The 22,827-nt window shown below is 47.0% G+C and overlaps 2 protein-coding genes across 2 annotated transcripts; both read right to left on the bottom strand.

Moving 5' to 3' along the window:
* Nucleotides 1-14,302: 14,302 nt before the first annotated feature.
* Nucleotides 14,303-15,355, bottom strand: LOC148879038 (uncharacterized). The gene is made up of 2 exons (XM_088960416.1): nucleotides 15,172-15,355; nucleotides 14,303-15,101 (listed from the first exon to the last, which is right to left on the bottom strand). Exons 1-2 carry the CDS (start codon nucleotides 15,220-15,222, stop codon nucleotides 14,412-14,414), a joined length of 741 nt encoding a protein of 246 aa, XP_088816542.1. The 5' UTR covers nucleotides 15,223-15,355; the 3' UTR covers nucleotides 14,303-14,411.
* A 3,270-nt stretch (nucleotides 15,356-18,625) lies between these two features.
* LOC148879037 (uncharacterized) lies at nucleotides 18,626-21,647 on the bottom strand. The gene is made up of 4 exons (XM_088960417.1): nucleotides 21,346-21,647; nucleotides 21,165-21,257; nucleotides 19,656-19,761; nucleotides 18,626-19,231 (listed from the first exon to the last, which is right to left on the bottom strand). Exons 1-4 carry the CDS (start codon nucleotides 21,415-21,417, stop codon nucleotides 19,134-19,136), a joined length of 369 nt encoding a protein of 122 aa, XP_088816543.1. The 5' UTR covers nucleotides 21,418-21,647; the 3' UTR covers nucleotides 18,626-19,133.
* Between the last annotated feature and the right edge of the window lie 1,180 nt (nucleotides 21,648-22,827).

Genomic DNA, 22,827 nt, shown 5'->3' with positions numbered 1-22,827 from the left:
AATCTTATCCGGGTTGGCCTCAATGCCGCGTCGGTTAACGATGTATCCTAGGAACTTGCCTGATGTCACACCAAATACACACTTGTTTGGATTTAGTGTCATATTAAACTTACGCAGAATTTCAAAAACAGAATGCAAATCTTGTATTAATTCATGTGAGAATTGAGTTTTAATGACCATGTCGTCTATATAGCATTCTACTTTTCTATCGATTAACGGTGCAAACAATTTATTTACAAGCCTTTGAAAGGCCAAATTCCGTGATGAAGGTACTCTTTTCTTCGTCCACTAGGTCCATCTTGATTTGGTTATAGCCCGAATAGGCATCCAAGAAACTTAGCAACTCATGCCCTGAGGTCGCGTCCACCAAGCGGTCAATTTTGGGGAGCGGGAAGTAGTCTTTTGGGCAAGCCCGGACCAGGTCGGTGTAGTCGACGCACATGTGCCACTTGCCGTTGGCCTTCTTTACAAAGATGGGGTTGGCTACCTAGCTTGGGTAGTGGACTTCTCTTATGAAGTCAGCTGCGAGGAGCTTCTCGACCTCCTCGTCAATCGCTTTCCACCACTCCGAGGCTAGGTTGCATTTTTTTTGTCTAACGGGCCTAATTACAGGATCAGTATTCAGCTTGTGAGTTATGAGTTTGGGGTCTATACCGGCATCTCTGTCGTGGACCATGCAAAAATGTCCAAATTTTGAAGTAGGAAACTTACCAGTTCAGATCATAGAGGTTCCTGGACGGAAGCTTCGATTTGAAGTGTCCGAGGTGGGTCTGCCACTGAGGTCGGGACTATGACGGTTTCTTCTGTGGGCACGGCTCGTTCTTCACCTTGCTCTGTTGGTTGCTCTAGTTTGAGGTCGTCGGCTACTTTGGTCTTTCCCTTTAGGGCAGTGACATAGCACTTGCGGGACTCAAGCTAGTCGTCCCGCGCTACCCCCACATCGAAGTCTGTAGGGAACTTCATAGCCAGATGGTAGGTGGAGACCACCACCCGCAGGACATTGGTGATTAGCCGGCCTACTATGGCATTGTAGGGGGAGGGGGTCGTGACCACTAGGAAGTCGTGTTTGAAATTGACCACACAAGGCCATGTGCCGATTTCCACAGGGCTTCTCCGCTGAAGCCCACCAAAGGAGTGTCTGTAGGCTTTAGGTCGCTTCTCTGCAGCTGAAGCTGGTCGAACGCAGCTTTGAAGAGGATGTCGGCTGAGCTGCCTTAGTCAACGAGTATGCGCCTAACCTCAAAGTCGTTGATTCTCAGCTTTATTACGAGCGCATCATTGTGGGGATAGTGGACCCCTCGCGCATCATCTTCTGTGAAGAAAATTGAATCTTCCATCCTTGGCCGCTTTGGGGGGTTTTGCTCCTCCCAGGTGGCCTCATGAATTGACGCCCGAGCTGCTGCTGAAGTGCAACCCGCAACAATCCAACCTCCCACTATCATGTAGATGGTCCCCCGAATTGGCCTCTCCTCCGGAGGCTGCCTCTGCGGTTGTTCAGCTGGCATGCTACTGGACTCGAGAGCATCCTTGTCGTGCTTCCCTTGCCGACCTGTTTTATTACTATTGTTATTATTATTATTTTGTACAAAGTTTCTCAAATATTTGCGACGGATGAGCTCTTCTATCTCGTCGCGAAGGTTTTTACAACTCTCCGTATTGTGACCATAATCTTTGTGAAAACTACAGTACATATTCTTATTTCTTTCATTGGGATTCCCCCTCAGACGGGGTGGTCACTTCACGTATAGGGCGTCCTTGATCGCCATCAAGATTTCAGCCCGCTTTGCGTTCAGTGGGGTGTAATAAGCTCAGTCCACTATAGGAGCTCGGAATAATTGACATAGCTTTGCCCCCCGAGCTGTATCCTTTTTCTTTTGGCTGTCCCCTTGACTAGAAATCTCTCCTTCCCTCTTTCTTTTTTCGGGCACACCCTCGCCCTTTTGGTTGATCTCCTCTTCGATGGCTATGAACCTGTCCACGAGCTTCAGAAACTTGGTTATGGTCGCTGGTTGGTTGACGACCATGTGCCATTTGAACTCTTTGTGTGTCATGCCCTTCTTGGTTGTTGTATGACGCACGGTGGGGTCCAAGCGCGGTATTTGCATACAGACATCATTGAACCGCTTGATATAGCCCCAGATGGACTCTCCCTCTCTCTGCACTATGTTGAGGAGGCTTTCTTCAGTTCGCGGGCACCGTTTGCTGGTGACAAAGTGGAACGTGAAGGTTTGTGCAAACTACGCCCAACTTCTTATCGACCCAGGTGCCATGTTCCGGTACCACATGCGGGCTGCTCCTCTAAAAGTAGTGGAGAAGGCCACGCACATGCACGACTCACTAGCTCCTGCCAGTTGCATATGTGATTGAAAGGCATCTACATGATCATTCGGGTCAAATGACCCGTCATACTTGTCAAGAGGGGGGAGCTTGAAGTCTTTGGGCATTGGGACTGCCAGGAGTTTGAAAGATAGGGGGGATGGAACTGAGAGGAGGGAAGCTTTGACTTTGGCCGAGCTTACCTCTTCTTTGCCCCCGAGCTAGGGCAAATCGCGGGTAACAGATCGGCGAGCTCGGCGGCGGCGTCTCTGCTTCTTGGTGGGCTCGGCGTTCGTGCTGCTCACCTCTATGCTGTCCAGAATGGTTTGTACAGGAAGTAGCCTAGTCTGCTGGTGATGGTTGCGAACAGAGGGGTCCTGCTTGGAGTCTGTTGCCAGGATCTCGAATCGGTTCTCAAGGATCGAGGTTTCAAACTTCGATTGCCGAGGTGATGTAGACCTGGTGAGCTGGGGTCCTCCCGACCTGTCCGCCCGCGGCGAGACTGGGTCAGCCGGTCTCTCTCATCTGTCGTGAGGGGAGGCCTCACCCTGGCCAGAGGGGCACTCGTCCTGGCGGCGAGACCTAGCTTGCTGCGAGGCTGGGTGCCGAGGCGGGAACTACGACTGTTGAAGCTGAGGTTGGAGCAACTGGGAGAACTGCTACTGATATTGATACTGGGAGACCTAGTGCAGCACATGTTATTGATAGAGTTGAAGTTGCTGGAATTGTTGCATTTGGGCCTGCATGGCCCGCATGCACTGCTTCAAGTCCTCCAATTGATTCGTGTCGACCGTCGGGAGCACGACTGAAGGTTCGGTGAACGTCGCTCCGACTGTAGTAGGGAGTGGGGTGATGACAGGTGCCACTGTAAGAGGCACATTCAAGCTGGGGATTCCATCCGCCGAGAGGGGGACGGTGAATTATCCAATATAGACAGTAGGAAGCTAGGGTTGTTCCCTAGAGTTATCCATTTCCGTGCTTCGTCCGACATTCCTAGAGGACGCCATGAGCGCTGAATTTTTTCAAGGAAGAAGAGAACTGTGAGACTTTAGAGAGAAAGGCCTTTTGAAGCATTTCCCACAGACGACGCCAAATGATGTAGCGCGATCCGGTCACTCCTAGCTGACACTCGCGTGGCTCTTGAGAGACACCTGGAACGAGAGGGAAGAAGAAGAACTCCCGGGGGTTTGCCCGGCGGGAACACTCCGATGGTTAAGTCAGTATTTTGTGCAAGAAGCAAAGGGAAAACGAAGGCTAAGAGTGAAGATTGCGCAGGTGATTCGAAGATACCTTGTTCCTTGAGAATAAGCCCCTTATAACTGAATTCCGTTGCTTCGGGCCCTCTACTTCTGATAGGGCAAGTATAACCACCACTGTCAGTCTGCCATAGCCGTTACTGGCAAGGCTGAGGTGGCACGCGTGGGGCCGTCGTTGCAGGGTACGTGCCTGTCAGGTGCAAGACACCTTTCTGAAGGTGACAGCGCAGTGCTTTCTGACGAAGGACATGTCTGCTGTCCACAGATTTGTTAGGTACGACTGTCGAGCAGAAAGCCTTTTTGCGGTATGCTAAGCTACCCTTCCACGAATTACCCTAAGTTGGGCTGTCTCTTGAGTGATGAGCTGCCTGTAGCAAGTTATGTCGAGCTGGTTCACCCGAGGTGTCCATGCCTCAGGGTGTCTAGAGATGGATCGGTGTGTTCCTGTCTGGGAGTGGCCCGAGGTCCATTGGGGGGAGCTCGGGCCTTTAGAGAGGTCAGGGTGCCCCGAAATTGGGACCCCCCGAAGTGCCTTAACCCCAGGGAGGAGGTGCGGGTAAGACGACTTCCGGCTAGTGGCTTACCCACCCAGTTGCTGAGCTGAGCTCGGTGGGACTTTCCCTCTGAGTTGTGGTCACATTCGTTGTGCTGTCATGTCGAGTCACTGTTTGAGCAAGGTCACGCCCACGTGTACCCGTGCTGTGAGGTCGGGCCAAATAACCCTCCATCACTTATCATTGGTTTCACATCCTATTGAAGAGCTAAATCATTCATACGTTTTCTTCATCCAATTATGTAATTCCCAATGGTCTTGATCAACACCTACATCATGGATTACAGTTTACATAGATAAGAGTTCAAATCAGCCCCCCATAACGTCCCACAGTACATCTCCACTGTGTATTAGAAACACCTCCCGCTGATGACATCATCATTTCTAGTACTATCATCGGGAAATGCTCCCAATACATGGTGGAGATGTGCTGTGGGAGATTGTGGGGGCTGATTTGATCTCCATAGATAACTGCCTCGTTTTACGATGTTCTTATTAACAAAACAGACTGCTCTTCTGGAAACACATCTCCAAAATTGACACCAATGCCACAATGGCATTCACCAACAATACCCTCGAGTCAATTCCATTTATATTTGGTAGGTAAGGTAAGGGTGTCAATGGACCAGTTTTGGATTGGACCCATCCAAATCAAAATCAATTTATACAGAATGGATGGACCAATAAGACATATTAAATTGGACCGATACAGATTTAATGGTCCAAAGTATTTATTGAATTGGACTGGACTTAATTTATCAGTAATGGATTTATGTCGGATTGGGTCAGATTGAACCAAAATATGGTCCGTTGATAGAAAATAAGAATATAGCTACCAATGGACTAATAAGAATATAGCTACCAATGGACTAAGTTTAGATTGGAACAAATCTAAATTAAAACCAATTTGAACAGGTTGGATGGTGGAAACGTTAAATTGGACTGGCCCAATGGTCTAAATCCAGTTCAGCGGATTGGATTAATTGGACCAAATCCAGTTCCCCTATTGATAGGCATTCTGCATTGCAACCAAAGATTCAAGATTTTACTTCCTATACCATGAACAGCACATTTGTCAAGCAACTCTGGATTATCTTCGTCATCAACAAATTTTCAGGTTTTGCACATCTTGATCGGAAGAATCACTGATGCCTGTATGCTAGCAGCTAGTTTACAGCATGATTTTTAAAAACGAATAGGTCAGGGATCTGGTTATCGGTTTGAAAGGTCCGACTGTTCGACCCGAATGGTCAGCCCGTTTTGACAAAAAAATAAAAAAAATAAAAAATTAGAAAACAGTCAAAATGGTTCAAACGGTTTGAACGATTAATCAGCCGATTCAGCGATTTTCTGACCAAAATCAACGATTTTGAAGAAAAAAACAGTTTTAGAGGAAAACAGATGACCGATTCCCAGTTTTTTCGGTCCAACCGTCTGATCCGGTCAGGTTTTCAAAACAATGATTTACAGTCTATAGGAACCGTGTGCAATGAAATTCTACTACTGTCCGGTACAACGTAAAATTCATTTCTTTTTCTTATTTTCTGAAAAAGAAAAAGTTATAGGAATAAGGATCGACTGACACGTGGCAAGATATATAACCACATGGCAAATCAGAAAAGCTCGTATTCAAGCTCATTCTTCCAATAGACCACCTGTGAACTTTTTGCTCAATAAGATGTAGGAGGTTCTCCGTATCATCCAAAGCTTCCTAAAATGTGGGGGAAGAGAAATTCTGGTCTGACACGTAGCCACACCTTTAGCCACGTTGGATCACAAGTGGGTCCCGCCCACAGCCCCACAAAATAATTGTGTACAGTAACATGGATTTGTATATCTTTGTATCGCTGTAGTTTTACCAATGGAAGGCTATCATTGAATGCCCTTTCTTCTCTTCCCCAAAAACTCTTCATCCACTCCCTCAACCTCAAGACGAAGGATGGGCAAGATGGAAAGTGTGGATGAAACAATGTCAGAAAAGTTACACTTTCCAGGCTGTTATGGTCAATGTAAAACTCAACATTTTCATTGAAGGGCAATCTTGACATTTGTGGTGCATATACAACAATGTAGAAAGTACAAGGGATAAAGATAACTATTAAGGTACTGAATCACAATGTGAGGGGTAATTTATCCCTTAGGTCCAAATTGATGCCAATTCAGGATTTTTTGACATTTTGAATGTTTATAGTTATTGGTATTTTTCCTAAAAGTCAAATGGGGCCTTATAGCTATCCGTACTTTTTCGTAAAAGTTAGGGGTTTTCACCACTTAATCCACCCTGTATAGGTGAAATGAATCCTAAATATGGATTGGTGTCAAATCCATAAACAAGATGCGATTTATAGGGGGCTATTAATAGATTAGGAGGGACTATAATTTCAGATTTCCGAGGGGGAGTGAAATTTACTTATCCTTGAAAATTAACTACCAAAACCATTATACTTATTTAAAAAATACGGCTTTTTATTCTTTGGAGTTTCAATTCTCCATTCATTCCATTGGCCCACAACCACATCACTCTAATGTTGTAACATTATTATGAAATACTTAAAATGCCCATGCATTAAAGGTTTATTGCCCATTTATAGGAAATACCCAAAATGCCACTCAACTAACCTCTTACGGTAAATGTAAATGTTTAATTTTTCTCTCTCCTCACTATTTACTTTCATTCCAGCCTCGGACCGAACGAACGTCCTTTTTCAGTTCTTCCCTCCCAACGGCATGTACGACTGCGTGGATCTCCAACGATTTTAGCAGCGTTTCCGATAGATAATCGGTCGTTCTAATCCCTTGGTTGTCCTCTCATTTCCAACCTCTAACCGCTATTTTAAATATCCCTTATCGCATGTCCTTGGAAGAATTATAATAGTTGTTTTTTGGATTATGAAGAATAGTTGTTGCCTACTGTTTTGTATGAAAGAAGTTGGTTTATATTTTCTTTTTGTTTATTTTTGTTCGGAAACCTTGCGTTGTGTGAACCTCACTAAATATTCCTTATTTGATAATGTATTATAGCCTACAGGGTGATTCGGCCCGACCCCGTAGCACGGGGACGCGTGTATATGATCTAGCATAAGTGATAAGTCAGCATGGCAGCCTGGCCGCAACTTGGCGTAACAAGTTTGTTGAGGCTCAACCAAACGACTCAACGGGCATGACAACTTGCCGAGTAGCAAGGCCCAGTTCGCCCCAAGCCTGAAGGCGGAGCTCCTCGAGCAACCCCGTGCAAGGGGACCCAAGCTCTCCCTTCCTAAGAAGGAAGCACCCCAACTTTTGGCTAAGTGTCCCGAGGGAGAAACACCTTGGGGCAGCACCTTCGAGACTCTTGTTCGAACTTGCTTAAGGCTCGCCTCCAGTGCAGGCACCTCGGTGTACCTCGGCACCTCGGTGCAAGGCAAATCTGCTCCAAGTGGTTCGGTGTACGGTAGCTCGACAGACTGTAGGGAGATCTGCCTGACATCTGTACCTACCAGATCCGGTGGCAATGCTCGGATCCCTTGCTAGGCGGCGTTCTACCTACCGTCTCTGAAAAGCATGGAACGCTTGTCGAGCCTGTACCTTGCAGTAGCAGCCTGCACCTGCCACCCCTGCCCTGGCGGTTACGCTTGATGTGACCAAGCTCCGATATAAAAGGACCCCAACCCTCACGAAGCTAAGGTATTGAAGCTAGCACTTTTAGCACTCTTAACTCTTTGTGTCTTCTTTGAGTTTCCTCAAGAGTTCTAACTTAGCCATCGGAGTGTTCCAGCCGGGAGAGCTCCCTGGGAACCCTTCACCTTCCTCTTCCTCTCAAGTGCCATCCACAGCTAGGAGCCAAGTCTCAGCCAGCTAGGAGTGCCCATATTGTGTTGCATCATTTGGTGCCGTCTGTGGGAACGCTTCAAAAGGCCTTCCTCTAACTTCTGCGAAACCTTCTCCCAAGAACTCATCAGTAACACTTATGGCTTCCTCCAGCAATGCCGGTTGCCGGAACACCCCTAAGGAACAACCCCAGTTACCCACCGTCTGCATCGGGTAGTTCACCGTCCCCCTCTCTGTGGATGGGGTACCTAGTCTGAATGTGCCCCTGACGGTGGCACCCGTGACCGTCCCATTACCCTCTACCATTGGAACAACCTTCGCTGAACCCACCATTCTCCCTCTAGTGGCCAGCCAAGGTCAGCTCAAAAACCTGATGCAGTGCATGTGAGCCATGCAGACCCAAATGCAACAGTTCCAGCAACTTCAGTTCCACTAGCAGCAAGTGATGCACCAAGTGTCCCAGTACCAGTATCAGCAACAATTTCCTTCACTCCCTCCACGACATCCAATTGTGCAGCCAACTAAGCCTCATCGCCGTAGTGAACTCCCTTCCCACCGAGGAGAGACCTCGGCATCATCCCACGAAAGGAAGGAAAGACCCCCTACCCCCGCCTCGCGGCCTGCAGTTAGGTAGGGACCTCCCCGCCGGTTAGGCCGGTATCTCCTTAGCGCTCGCAGTTCGAACCTCCGCTTGCCGAAAACCAGTTTGATGTGCTGGCTAATGTTCTAGAACAAGGTCCCTCTGTTCGTAGCTATCTATAGTCGTTCGAGCTTTTCCCTGGGCCCATCGAGCTCAGTAATACCGAGGCCAGCAGCACCAATGCCGAGCCGGCTAAGAAGCAACGAAGGCGTCGTCGAGCTCGCCGAACTGCCACCCGCGACCTGCTTGAGCTCAGAGGCAAGGTAGAGGTAAGTTCGGGCGAGGTAAAAGCTACACCGCTTCTTTCAATTCCCTCCCCCCTGTCACCAGATCTCCTTGTTGTCCCCATGACAAGGGACTTCAAGCTCCCCCCGCTGGACAAGTACGATGGGTCCTTCGATCCTAATGACCACGTGGACGCCTTTCAGTCCCAGATGCATTTGGCCAGAGCGAGTGAGTCTTGCATGTGCGTGGCCTTCTCCACCACCTTCAAAGGAGTAGCCCACACTTGGTACTGAAACCTCACACCAAGTTCACTAAGGAGCTGGGCGCAGGTCGTGCAAGTCTTCACCTCTCACTTCGTCACCAGTAAAAGGTGCCCGAGAACCCAAGAAATCCTCCTCAACATAGTCCTTCCGGAACTACATCAAGCGGTTTAATGATGCTTGCCTGCAGATACCCAACCTAGACCCTGCAGTTCGGCTCACTGCGGCCAAGTGGGGCACTACCCACAAGGAGTTCAGATGGCACGTGGTTGTCAACCAACCCAAGACCATGACCGAGTTCCTCGAACTGGCAGATCGATTCATAGGAATAGAGGAGGAGATCAACTAGAAGGGCGAGCAGGTCCTTGAAAAAAGAAAAAGGAAACCGGAGCCCCCGGCTCCAAGTGACAGCAAAGAAGAAGAATGACCAAGCTTGGGGAGCAAAGCCGATTCAGCCTTTCCGAGCTCCGGTAGCAGAAAGGGATTATACGCCCCTCAACACAAAGCGGGCCAAGATCCTCATGGCGATCAAGGACGCCCCATATGTGAAGTGGTCACCTCAGCTTAAGGCCAATCCCAATGTTAGGAATAAAAACTTGTATTGTAGTTTTCATAGAGATCACAGTCATAGTACCCAAAAACTGTAAGAACCTCCGTGACGAAATACAAGAACTTATCCGTCACAGATATCTGAGAAATTTTGTATAGAAAAATAACAGTAATAAAGCAGGTCGGCACGGGGAGCAGAGTAAGAAAGCCCCCGAGTCCAGCAAACAAGCGGAAAAACCGCAGAGGTAGCCTCCCGACAAGAGACCAGTCCGCGGGACCATCCATGTAATTGTCAGAGGATCAATTGTCGCAAGCTGCATCTCGGCAGCAGCTCGGTCATCAGCCCGCGAGGTCGCCAGGGAAGAGCTTAACCCCCCAAAGCGGCCAAGGATGGAGGAACTGATCTTCTTCACCGAAGACGATGCACGAGGAGTCCATTACCCCCATGATGATGCGCTCGTCATAAAGATTAAGATCAACGACTTCGAGGTTAGGCACGCCCTAGTCGACTCGGGCAGCTCGGCAGATATTCTCTTCAAGGCAGCCTTCGATCAATTTCAACTCCAGGAAAGCGACTTGAAGCCCGCAAACACTCCACTCGTGGGATTCAGTGGTGAGGAAGTCAGACCTTTAGGGAGAGTCACTGTACCCGTGGAGGTCGGCACCTGGCCTAGTGTGGTAAGGCTCAACCACGAGTTCCTGGTGGATGCAACTCCCTCCCCGTACAACACAATAGTAGGTTGGCCCATCACCCACACCTTACGAGCAGTAATCTCCACCTACCATCTGGCGATGAAGTTCCCTACAGACTTTGGAGTTGGAGTGACGCGAGACGATCAGCTCGAGTCCCGCAAGTGCTACGTAGCCACCCTCAAAGGAAAGGCCAAGGTAGCAGACGACCTCGAGCTAGAGCGACCCATGGAGCAGTTCGCAGAGCAAGGTGCACTTACCGAAGAGAACATCCCCATCCTGGCTTCGGCAAAGGACCTTGCTCGGGTACTTTAGATCGGCTCTTCTATTGAGGAACCCCCTGTGATCTCAACTGGTATGTTTCTTACTTGAAAATTTAGATGTTTTTTGCATGGTCAGCGGCAGAAATGCCTGGCATAGACCCCAACATTTTAACTCATAGGCTAAACACTGATCCTGTAGTTAGGCCCGTTAGACAGAAGAAGCACAACCTAGCCCCAGAGCGATGGAGGGCAGTTGACGAGGAGGTTGGGAAGCTCCTTGCAGTCGATTTTATCATGGAGGTTCATTACCCGAGTTGGGTGGCCAACCCCGTTCTGGTGAAAAAGACCAACAGTAAATAGCGCATGTGCGTTAACTACACCGACCTGAACTGAGCTTGCCCAAAGGATTGCTTCCCACTTCCCAGGATCGATCGTCTAGTGGATGCGACCTCGGGGCACGAGTTGCTGAGCTTCCTAGATGCCTATTCGGGCTACAACCAGATCATGATGCACCTAGCTGATAAAGAGAAAACTGCTTTCATAACCGAGTTCGGCCTGTATTGTTACAAGGTCGTGCCCTTCGGGTTGAAAAATGTTGGGGCCACTTTTCAAAGACTTGTAAACAAACTATTTGAGCCACTAATTGGCAAAAATTTAGAGTATTATGTAGACAATATGATCGTCAAAACCCAATTTTCACATTAATTAATACAAGATTTACATTCAGTTTTTGAAATTTTGCGTAGATTTTATATGAAGCTAAACCCCAACAAGTGTGTCTTTGGTGTCACCTCGGGTAAATTCCTAAGGTACATCGTTAACCGGTGAGGCATTGAGGCCAACCCGGACAAAATCAAAGCCATCATAGAAATGAGACCACCCCGGAAATTAAAGGAGGTTTAGAAGTTGAACGGACGGTTAGCCGCCTTGAGTCACTTTTTGTCCAAGTCAGCAGATCGCTGCCTGCCTTTCTTTAAGGCCATAAAAAGCAAAGGCTTTGAATGGACCAAAGAGTGCTAGTTCGTGTTCGACGAGCTCAAAAGGCACCTCTCCAGCACCCCAGTCTTAACCTGACCCAAAGTGGGTGATGTTTTAGAGCTATAACTCTCGTTAAGTGACGAGGTGGTCAGCTCGATACTAATAAGAGAATTAGATCGGGTCCAACGACCCATCTATTATGTTAGTAAAGTGTTGTAGGGAGTAGAGACAAGGTACCCAAAGATAGAAAAATTAGCCTATGCACTGGTTATAGTAGCCCGAAAGCTCCACCCATACTTCCAACCATACACCATCGTTGTCCTTACCAACAAACCTCTGAGACAAGTTTAGCTCAAGCCCGAGGTCTCGGGAAGGTTGACAAAGTGGGCCATCGAGCATAGCAAGTACGAACTCCGGTATAAACTGCAAACTGCTATCAAGGCCCAAGCCTTGGCAGATTTCATTGCAGAATGCACCTTTAGCTCCGAAGTCCCCAGGCCGGTGGAACACGAGGCCCCCGGTACGGGAGAGCTCGAGGTTCTCGAGCTGGTTGAACTCGAGCGCCGTGAAGTAGAAACCAGCGCGGCATCTCTCCTAGTTAGGCCAAGCCCGAGCTGGGATGAAGAACCCTAGATCCTTCACGTAGATGTCTCGTCAAATCGGTAGGGCAGCGGAGTTCGCACTACGCTTTGAGTTCGCGACATCCAATAATAAAGCTAAGTACAAGGCACTACTAGCCGGGCTGGATCTGGAAAAGGATGTAAAAGCCAAGCACGTCGTCGTCTGCAGCGATTCCTAACTCGTGGTAAATCAGGTTATGGGTGAGTACGAAGCCCGCGAGCCAACCATGGTAGCATACTTGGCCAAAGTAAGAGGGGCTATGCTCAACTTCTGGTCATACTTCATCCAGCAAATCCCGAGATCAGAGAATGTCGAGGCCGATGCCTTATCCCGTTTAGCCAGCACTAGCGATAACACCATGAGGACTGTGTATATAGAGAACTTGCCTTGGCCTAGCATTCTCAAGGGGTAGAGGAGGTCGCTCCCGTCGTTCAAGTAGAGCTGAGCTGGATTGATCCGCTTACGAGCTTCTTGCTACATGGGACCCTCCCCGCATATCGTAATGCTGCCAGGAGGGTAGAGTGTTAGGTAGTCAAATATATTATGATAGACGGACGGTTGTACCGAAGATCCTACATGCTTCCCTATCTGCGCTGCCTGCGACCCTCTGAAGCCGAGCTCATCCTCCGTGATCCTCATGAGGGCTTGTGTGGTGAACACTTGGGGGATAGGGCCCCCGCTCAGAAAGCACTATGACAGGGGTATTACTGGCCAACGATGAAGGCAGATGCAACCAAGCTTGTCAAAAAATGCGACAAGTGTCAGAAGCACGCGAACATCCACCACCGGCCTGCTGTCGACCTAAATTACCTCACTAGCCCATGGCCATTTGCACAATGGGGGATTGACCTACTCGGGCCATTCCCACCAGAAACAGGACAAAGGAGGTTCATAGTGGTGGCAATTGACTATTTCACAAAGTGGGTCGAAGCTGAACCTCTCACAACAATCATGGCGTGAAACGTGCAGAACTTTTTTTGGAAGAACATAGTGTGTCATTTCGGATTACCTCAGGTATTGATCTCTGACAATGGTAAGCAGATTGAAGACATCAAATTCCAAAACTGGTGTCGAGACACGGGAATTCAGCAGAACTTCACCTCAGTAGTGCACCCTCAGGCAAATGCTCAAACGGAAGTCACAAATAGGGCAATCCTTTGAGAACTAAAAGCGCGCCTGGACCGAGCTAAGGGACTATGGACGGACGAGCTGCCCAGTGTATTATGGGCCTACCATACCATGAAAAAGACTACCATAGGAGAAACCCCTTTAACCTCACATACGGCACTAAAGCAATCATTTCAACAGAGATTAAAGTTCCTTTGTTGAGATTAGAAGCATATGATGGCAGGGCAAATGAAGACAAGCTATGTACCAACCTCAATCTACTTGATGAAGTACGGGACCTTGCATACATCAGGACCGCGACCTACTAGCAAAGTGTAGCTCGGTACTATAACGCCAGGGTCAAAAAGTGGACTCTCCGCGTTGGCGACCTGGTTCTCCGTAAGGTTATGGTGCTTAAGCCCGGCATTGGCAAGCTCAGTTCGAATTGGGAAGGACCCTACCGAGTAAAGCGAGTACTCGGGGAAGGAACATACGAGCTCGAAACCCTGGAAGGGAAACAAATACCGCGGGCATGGAATATTGTCAACCTAAGGCAGTATTACCTATAAATAACTGAGTAGACGATTCACTCTTAGGGCTTAAGGGCCAAAATGCTGAGCTAACAAAGACCTCGACGCAATAAGACCCAGTCGCTTCTATGCCATGGGCAAACTCCAAGAGCAGACCACGAGTCTCTCAAGGCTCAAGGGAAAAAATGTCGAGCTAACAAACTCCGGCATACTAGCCTAGCCACCTCTATGATAAAGATGAATTCTAAGGGGTTAAAACACCAAGCTGACCAAAGAGCTCGACACCACAGTACACAATGTGTCGAGGGTGCAAGCAGACCGGTAGATTCTGCAATGCTTAACTCGCCTCAGTGTACGCCAGAAGACAGTTCGGGCACATGTCTTACTATGCCTTACTGTCAATCACCTCGGTGTACGCCACAAGATAGTTCGGGCATGTGCCTTACTATGCCCTACTATGTCAATCACTTTGCACACTCAACCATGATAGCTCGGATAAAACAACACTTGGAAAAAGATCAATTTCATTAACAAGTAAGTCTTGTACAACGAGCTTCACAAAAAAAAAAAAAACAACTACAAAGACTGAGCTCGCAGGCTCGGAATATAAAGGCAATCACTTCAGGGGATCATTATCTCCGCGCGAGACCTCTTTAGAGGCTTCAGGCTGGTCAGGGGCGTCTGCTTCCTCATCACCATACTCCTCCTCTGAATTTGGATCCTCTATGGCTTGCCGAGCTATCTCATCCGTGATTCGCGAGGTGGTGATGGTGCTTGTGTCGAGCTCGGGGTACACGTGCCTTATCAACCACCTGTTGAGCTTGAACCCCTTGCGGTAGGCCTCCCCCAGAATGATATCAATTTTATCGGATTGGATGTACTCCGCAACTACCTTGACCTTCGTCTCCTCTATCGCCTGAGTGAAGATCTCGGTCTTCTCTTCGATGTCCGCCTTGAGGAACTCCACCTCGTGCAAGAGGGCCTCCTTGTTCTCCTTAAGGCCATCCGCCTCCACTCTGAGGGCATCCAGCTCACCCCTCAACACACCCTTCTCGCACGTCAGCTCCGCTTTGAGGGCCTCCATCTCACCCCTCAGCATGTCATTCTTGCGCGCTAGCTCGTTCTTCTCCGCTGTCAGCGCCGTAATGACGCCCCTCTGGACCATGGCGCCACTCTCCAACCGGTGGATCTGCTCGTGAGCTACTCTCAGATCGGTATGAACAGTGTGGGAAGATTCCTCGGCGGTCAGAGCTTGCTTCAGGTTCATCTCGAACTGAAGAGTGAGGGCGTGAACGACAGAGTTCGCCTGACAAAGGAAGTTAGTTAGTACCGAAGAAACGTGTATATGAAAGAAAAGGGAAGAGAAGGGAACTTACCACCATAGTGTGGGTGGCAGCCCGGGCTCCGAGCTGAGCACGGTTGAGCATTTTAGCCCAGATTGAAATTTCCGAGTATGGTACCAAGATACTTCAGCCCTCATCTGGGCTCCCCAAGCTGGAGACCGCCATCTCGGCTATACGGATGGGCTCGGCAGAGACCTCAGCCGCTACATCAGCAGCCTCAGTGGCTGCCTCGGCCTCAACTGCTGCCCTCGTAGAGGTCTCGAGCTCCCTTGGTGGTATGGACTCCTCCAAGTCAATGATCGAAGGAGCCCCAGGGAGCTTGGGCTCGGAAGTTGGAGTCGGTGGAATCTTGGGCTCGGGAGTGGGGGCTGGTGGTGACTCGATACGAGCTCTCTTAGCAGCCTGCTTCTTCCTCCCCTTCATATGCTTGAAGAGCCGATCTCCCTTGAGCTTGTCTGCCTCCATGGGACATGCAACAGAGCTTGGCATTAGTACTAGACTAAAAGAAAGGAGCGGGCCAAACAACTAAGGTACTAGCTACCTACCCAGGCTCAAGTCAGCTTGGAAGAGCATACCCTCGGTGATATAATCTTTGAAATCACAACCGATCTCAGCCCACGACTGGAATGCCTCCCTGGTCTTCTTGTTGAGTTTGATGCCAGGGTCTTGGATAGGCGCCCTCTAGTGAGTAGGGAAGGGCCACCCCGTAGGGTTCCAGACTATGAAGTAGTCCTGTTTCCAGGCCGGGATCTTGCTAGGAAGCTTGTGCATTAACTTAAAGCCGGGGCGAGGGGACAAGTAGTAAGACCTCTGGTGCTTGAGGAGAACGCATGAAGCGCTCTTCTTAATGGTAAGGAGAGAACAAAATATGTCCAAGTTAAGGGGAAGGACATACTCGTAACAGAGGGAGATGGTCCCGACCACATTACAGACCGAGTTCGGGTGAAGCTGGTCTATCGTAACGTTGAAGTGTTTCAGGACCTCCACTATGAGTGGGTGGAAGGGAAGGCGTAGCTCGGCTATGAGCTGCTCTCGGAAGATCATGACCTCATCAAGGCCGTGTTCCCATGGGAAGTCCCCTGCAGGTAAACTGTAGGTGTACTCCCTAGGCAAGTTATACTGCTGAATGAGATGGCGGAGCCTCTCCAGGGTCATGGTGGTGGGTCCGAACCTGTCTGGTATCCAACCCTAGTGAGAGGTGGACTTCTGATTACCCGAAGCCACCCGCGCCTTGGGAGACTGGGCTTTGGTAGGGTTACCCTGAGCTAAGGTGCCCACCTCGGGCTCATCTAATAGGCTATCAAAGGAAGACATAACTAAAACTAATGAAGAGCTAGGGTGACTCACCAAAGAGAAATAGACCGGACTGGGAGAGAATTGACCCAATCTGGAGGCTTTGGACGCGAGCTCAAAACTACAGCTAAAGATTTGTGGCGAAGGAAAATGATCAAGACCCCCGCTATTTATAGCCACTATACGCGGGCATCAATGGTTGAGATCGAAACGATCTGATGGTCCTCATGAAAACCAGTTGTGCGATCTTTGAGGCCATAACTCGCGTGACGTCCATGAGTAGACCGCACGCGACCCAAGCTGCGCCTAGTAGAACCGAGCAGAAAACAGGTCCAACCTGTGAGTTGGCAAGCAAGAAAGTTTGGACTCTAAGTTGAATCCACCCGATAGACTGTGGACTCCCCGCGCTAGGTCAACACCCCTAGCTCGGGGAGTGGGGGGCAATTGATGTAGAGTGATTCGGCCCGACCTCGTAGCATGGGGACACGTGTATATAACCTGACATAAGCGACAAGTCAGCGTGGCAGCCTGGCCGCAACTCAACATAACAAGCTCACCGAGGCCCGAGCAAACGACTCGGCGGGTGTGACAACCCGCCGAGTAGCAAGGCCCAGTTCGCCCCAAGCCTGAAGGCGGAGCTCCCCGAGCTCCCCCGTGCAAGGAGACCCAAGCTCTCCTTTCCTAAGAAGGGAGCACCTCGGCTTTTGGCTAAGTGTCCCAAGGAAGAAACACCTCGGGGCAACACCGTCGAGGCTCTTGTTCAAACTTGCTTAAGGCTCGCCTCTAGTGCGGGCACCTCGGTGCAAGGCAAATCTGCCTCAGGTGGTTCGGTGTACGGTAACTCGATAGACTACAAGGAGATATGCCTGACATCCGTACCTACCAGATCTGGTGGCAGTGCTCGGATCCCTTGCCAGGCAGCATTCTACCTGCCGTCTCTAAAAAGCATGGCACGTTTGTCTAGTCCGTACCATGTAGTAGCAGCAGCTTGCACTTGCCACCCCTGCCCTGGCGGTAAAGGCTAGCAGTGGCGGTTACACCTGATGTGACCGAGCTCCGATATAAAAGGACCCCAACCCTCATGAAGCTAAGGTATTAAAGATAGCATTTTCAGTAGTCTTAACTCTCTGTGTCTTCTTTGAGTTTCCTCAAGAGTTCTAAATTAGCCATCGGAGTATTCCCGCCAGGAGAGCTCCCCGAGAACCCTTCACCTTCCTCTTCCTCTCAGGTGTCATCCATCCCAGCTAGGAGCCAAGTATCAACCAATACGTTTCTTGTTGGAGAGTCATGAGTTCTCAATCAATAGGAGGTTTCTCCTCCCACAACCATCTTAAGTATGAGGCGAAGTATTGCAAGTGCTAGAGGAAATGTATTATCCGGGTCTCCGAATTTCCATGTAATCCCAATAGGATATCAGGTAAATAATAATATTACCAAATACATTGGATGGATATTTGAAGGTTTAACACTCGCATCGAGTCTATTAACCTTTTTGCTCCCAATGTGAACAAGGCAACCTGTCATTTCCTAGGCAGTTGAACCATCCTCAAATAGAGGCACACATGGAAGGTCGTTGCAACTATTTTCGTTGGACCAGATGATGAAGCTACTTCGTCGTTGACACTTGGAGGGAACATTGGCGACCGCCTTCTTGAACAAGAGAGTGGGGTGTTTGATTGTCGTAGACAGATGGGGTCTATTGTGGCATCTCAAGAAATACTGTTGGAAGGGATGAAGATATTTAAGTTTATAATTATCTCATATGTTATTGCATTTCTATTTTCCTACATACTTAAGAGCTAGAAGTGAGTGGTCATGTAAGTGTCTATGTCCCCAAGCATAACCAATGATTTACATAATGGCTATCCTTGGTGAACCTTATGTTCGAACAAGTATTAATCTTTGGATCCAATACATTTTGTATTGTTATACATGGCAAGCAACTGAACAATCATTAATTATGTCTTTTGAAATTGAGTTCAACATTCTTTCATGAAAATCCATTGAAATTGACAGAATTAATGTACCTTAGTTTCATTTAGAGGTAAAACGGGCCCGCGGGCTGTCCTGGGTCGTGCCGTCCTCCCTAGGGATAATTTGGGGGTCGGCCCGGCACGGTCCATGGCCCAAGCCCGTGTAGGCCCGTGCTTGTAATATTCCCTCTGAAATGAAATCAAAATAGAGAAACGTTAGATTTGATAAGATCTTTGCCTCGAGATTCCAGATCGAAAGCCGACGGCAAGTGGATTTAAAGTATTACTGTGGGTAGGGGGAACCCTTGATTGGTTTTTGGCCGTATTTTCGCCAGGAGTCAAGTTTTGTCTTCTCTTTGCACGAGATTTCCTAAAAGGTAAATAAAAAATTATAAATAACTAATTTCAATTAAAAAACGAAAATTGGATTTTGCTATCACGAGCATGGCTGACTTGCCTTGCAGCAGCTAGATGGTTCTACCATGACTGACTTGCCAACAGCATCCATTGGTGATGAGAAATCAGAGGAATTCATGTCTTCGGGTACAAGTCTGAAGGTGGGTGGCATGAACAGCAGAATCCGTGCGAGACTCTGGCTAATTCTCCATTGTAATTGAATGATTGGAATTTGTGAAGACAAAGGTGGTACCATTGCCTTCCTGGGAAAGAGAGGTCAGCTGGGAATGTATGTGGCTGGAATTGCAGTTATCCAGTCGGAGAGAGAACTTTCTATTCCTGTTTTGATGTCCCAGTCCCCATGGTAAGGCCATATAGAAGGAAGGGGCCAAAAAGAATTGCCTGAATAGAAGCATACTCAGGTCGGTCATCTGAATTTCATAGAAAAAGGAATGTAAGTTGTATTCAAATACAAACCATACACCTTCATGCATCTAAATAAATGAAAATGGCAGTTAATATAAATCTACAGCAAGAAAGTATGATAGATACATACACCAGTAAAGAAGAAATATGGACATAAAGAATCTACAGTGTGCTACTTTTTATGGCCTCTGTTCTTAAGCCAATGGGAAGTTGCAGAGTCAATTTATCACCATCACTCCATTTCCTATTAACTAAGAGAAAATTACCTGCTTGTGGTTGTGGAACATCAGATGATTAAAACATTATTTTTCTAATGTGATAATGAGATCCATCATCCATATAAAATATGAGAATTAACATATTAAGGATTAAATAGGAAAATGAATGCAATGTATTATGAGAGAAAAGGAAAGAAAAGATGGTCCCTGCCTGAAGCTGGTAGAGGCAATTTCTGTGCATTTAATGTTGCCTTGGCACCGTCCAAATACGTCCAAAGTGGGATCCGCAAATTTAAGATGGAGGATAGGTCTGGCCCCTACATGAAAAAGATGCAAAACGAAACTCAGTTAATTATTGCATAAGCCAACTAAATACTTTCTATTACAGGAACCAATTCTGGAATACTTGCGCAGAGAGAGAGAGAGAGAGAGAAGTACAGACCCGATAAAGAAGAATAACTGCCAAATTACAGAAGAAAGAAGGTGAAGAAAAATATTAAGCACCCTTGGTGTTCTTTGAATCTTTTGATTGATTCAACGTCATAAATGTTATACGCTTCCCTAAAATAATTATTTATTTTAGGGATTGAGATGGAATAATCAACTATTCGGGTATATCTCTAATATCAAGCTTAGGATTGGACATGTGACCTATTTAGTATATGTACGGTCTGGATTGACCACGCTATCCCCTTCTATCGTATAGGAATAGGATGGTTCGTGCAGGGAAGCTTCCTGCTTGACCCGATTACTGATCGGAAGACTGAACCGTTTCTTATTTATTTGTTTATTCAAGCAAAACGATGTTCTTTGTCTCCTAACGGGGCCCATCACTCTCCAATCCCATCATCAAGACTCGGGTGAGGATTGAAGCGGGAGAATAATGTTTCTCAAGGTTTTTCTTCATTCATCCTCGCTTCCACCACCTTCTTCGCCTTTACCCTTTTCCTCCTCTCCCTGCCTTCGTTGCTTCTCCTCTTGTCTTCTCTCCCCTTCCTCCTCTGTCTTTGCCTCTTGCTCTTGTTCCCCGCCCTCTTCCTCCTCTCCCTGCCTTCGTTGTCTCTGCTCTTGTCTTCTCTCCGCTTCCTCCTCTGTCTCCCCCTCTTGCTCCCCTCGCTTTCTCTGTTCCTCCTCTCCCTGCCTTCGCTGTCCCTCCTCTTCCTCCTCTGTCTCTGCCTCTTGCTCTAGATGCTCTCTCTTCCTCTGTTCCCCCTCCCACTCTTGCCTTTCCCTCTGAATTTCCTCCTCTGCGCATGATGTGCAATCTGAGATCATCGAGTCTCCAGAACTTAGTAATTCATCAATTGTTGAAGTGGAGACATTCATCGACTTCGCCAAGATGTCTCTATCCAATTTTCGAAGCATCGAGCTTTTCCCAGCTAGGAACTCAGGGTGGTTTTTCTTTGCCATTGCACTGAACCCCATGATAACAAACGAATTGTTATTGAACGAAATCTGGGCTGTAAGGTGGAAAGGTGGAACGACGAAGACATCTCCCTCTCCGACCTTAAACCTCTTGTTTTTGCAGAATGACGAAGACTATGCGAACCATTCCTTGGCCGTGTACTACAATCGCTATCTCAGTTGCCATTGGATTCCAATAGGGCCCCATCAGCGAACCCTTCATCAGTATCAGAAATCAACAGACCACACTCTCATCCGTAGGCATAGTAGAGCAAACCAATTAAAGCATATTTGCTACATATTTGAAGCAACTAACCTTGGTTAAGTTCACCATGAACACTCCCAGATTGAGATGTTTTAGTGAAGGCACGTCCTTCTTGTTTGCCATCTTGCTCCAGCCATTATAGTACTGCAAATCAACAAACCACACTCTCATCAGTTGGCATGGCAGAGAAAACCAATTAAAGCATATTTGCTACATATTTGAAGCAGCTAACCTTGGTTAAGTTCACCATGAACACTCCCAGATTGAGATGTTTTAGTGAAGGCATGTCCTTCTTGTTCGCCATCTTGCTCCAGCCATTACAGTTCTGGAAATCTGGTGTTGCTTTTAGAATATTGAATCCGTTTAGCTTCTTTTTGTTGCTAATTTCTTTTAGCAATTGCAAGATGTTAATTTCAAGCTTCCAGATGAGGTGGTCCTTTTCGTCCTGAGATGTCACGTTCACAATTGATGGAGGCTTGGTGGCGGTTGATGGCGAGAGGAGAAGAAAGTGGGAACACTGAGGAAGAGAAAAAATGAAAATACCAGGAGTAGATGGCGAGAGAAGTAGAAACAAGAAAGTAGACACGCGTCATACATGCAAAATGGAGGGAGAGAGAAGTGGTTAGAGGAGAGAAACACTTGTCTCTCATCCAACATGGAGAAGTTTTAGTTTACAGAAATGAACAGTACTAAATAGTAAATTTTCATTGGTGGTGTATACATTATGCACGTACGTGTGACGTTTTTATAAAACCCATTTATCATCCCTTTCGCTTTAATATATATAAAAAATATAAGATAACTTAGATTTTAAATTTTGATAATATAATCTTAATAAAAATACTAAATTATTTATTTATATGTTAATAAGTTAAACATTTTTAATTAATATTATCTTAAAATTTTGTCAATCAAATTTATCATTTCAAATATACAATATAATAAAAATTATAACAAAATATAATATAAAATCATACAACCAGATGCATTATAATTGGTTCAATCAATTTGGGTTTATCAGATAGATCGGACTTGTTACTAACCCTATTTATTACACATAAGGGCCTCATAAACGAAGTGTAAACACAATAAAATAAACATCAAAACAATGTAGGTGTTTGGCATGGGTGTTGGGAACACAACACCGTTTTCTCATAAAAAAGGTGTCGGTATGCTTGAGTTGTAAGCATCAGTTTTTTATACTTTTTGTTTGGAAGCGATGCTGCTACATAAGTTGTTTTCAAGGAAAACAACACTGATTTTGTTTGGTACCAGTGCTGTAGAACTGTTTTCAGCATTGGTCATTTTATCCAATGTCCAAAATGTTGTCACATTATTGCACTATGTCTGTTTTCTTTTTAAATTTGGCATTGCTTCAAACCTCACTTTCCCAATTTCTAAAGTAATGTCTGAAACAACATTTTTTTATAGAAAACAGTACCAAATAAGAGGATGTTTTCTGAAGCACCGCTTTTTCTGATATAGTGCTTACATGACTCTGTTTTCTCAGAAAACGACATCGATATCAAACAACGCCAATATTTCTTTTAAAAGTAAATTTTACACAACTTCAAGATATTAAACTATAAAGCGTTACCTGACCATCCTATCAACCAAGATACAAGTATAATCGCTTATGTGATGCACAGTTGGATGTGCATGTGCATGTAGAGGTAGGGTTTTGCTACTAATAAAATGCTACTAACACTGTCCC

Source organism: Nelumbo lutea, chromosome 1 (assembly GCF_056320005.1).
Source record: "Nelumbo lutea isolate HS-2025 chromosome 1, American lotus-T2T, whole genome shotgun sequence".
Classification (NCBI taxonomy): Eukaryota; Viridiplantae; Streptophyta; class Magnoliopsida; order Proteales; family Nelumbonaceae; genus Nelumbo; species Nelumbo lutea.
The sequence above is the reverse complement of the archived record's forward strand: the minus strand, read 5'-3'. Positions and strand labels throughout refer to the sequence as shown.

What these genes read in the sequence shown, in the direction of transcription:
- LOC148879038 (XM_088960416.1), bottom strand. Translation starts at nt 15,222, where the DNA reads ATGCTCAACCGTGCTCAGCTCGGAGCCCGGGCTGCCACCCACACTATG. An exon ending in CTGCCACCCACACTATGGTG is followed by an intron (nt 15,102 to 15,171) that starts GTAAGTTCCCTT and finishes TTCCTTTGTCAG; the next exon opens with GCGAACTCTGTCGTTCACGC.
- LOC148879037 (XM_088960417.1), bottom strand. Translation starts at nt 21,417, where the DNA reads ATGGCGAACAAGAAGGACATGCCTTCACTAAAACATCTCAATCTGGGA. An exon ending in TCATGGTGAACTTAACCAAG is followed by an intron (nt 19,762 to 21,164) that starts GTTAGTTGCTTC and finishes TTTTTCATGTAG; the next exon opens with GGGCCAGACCTATCCTCCAT. An exon ending in ATTGCCTCTACCAGCTTCAG is followed by an intron (nt 19,232 to 19,655) that starts GCAGGGACCATC and finishes TATGAAATTCAG; the next exon opens with ATGACCGACCTGAGTATGCT.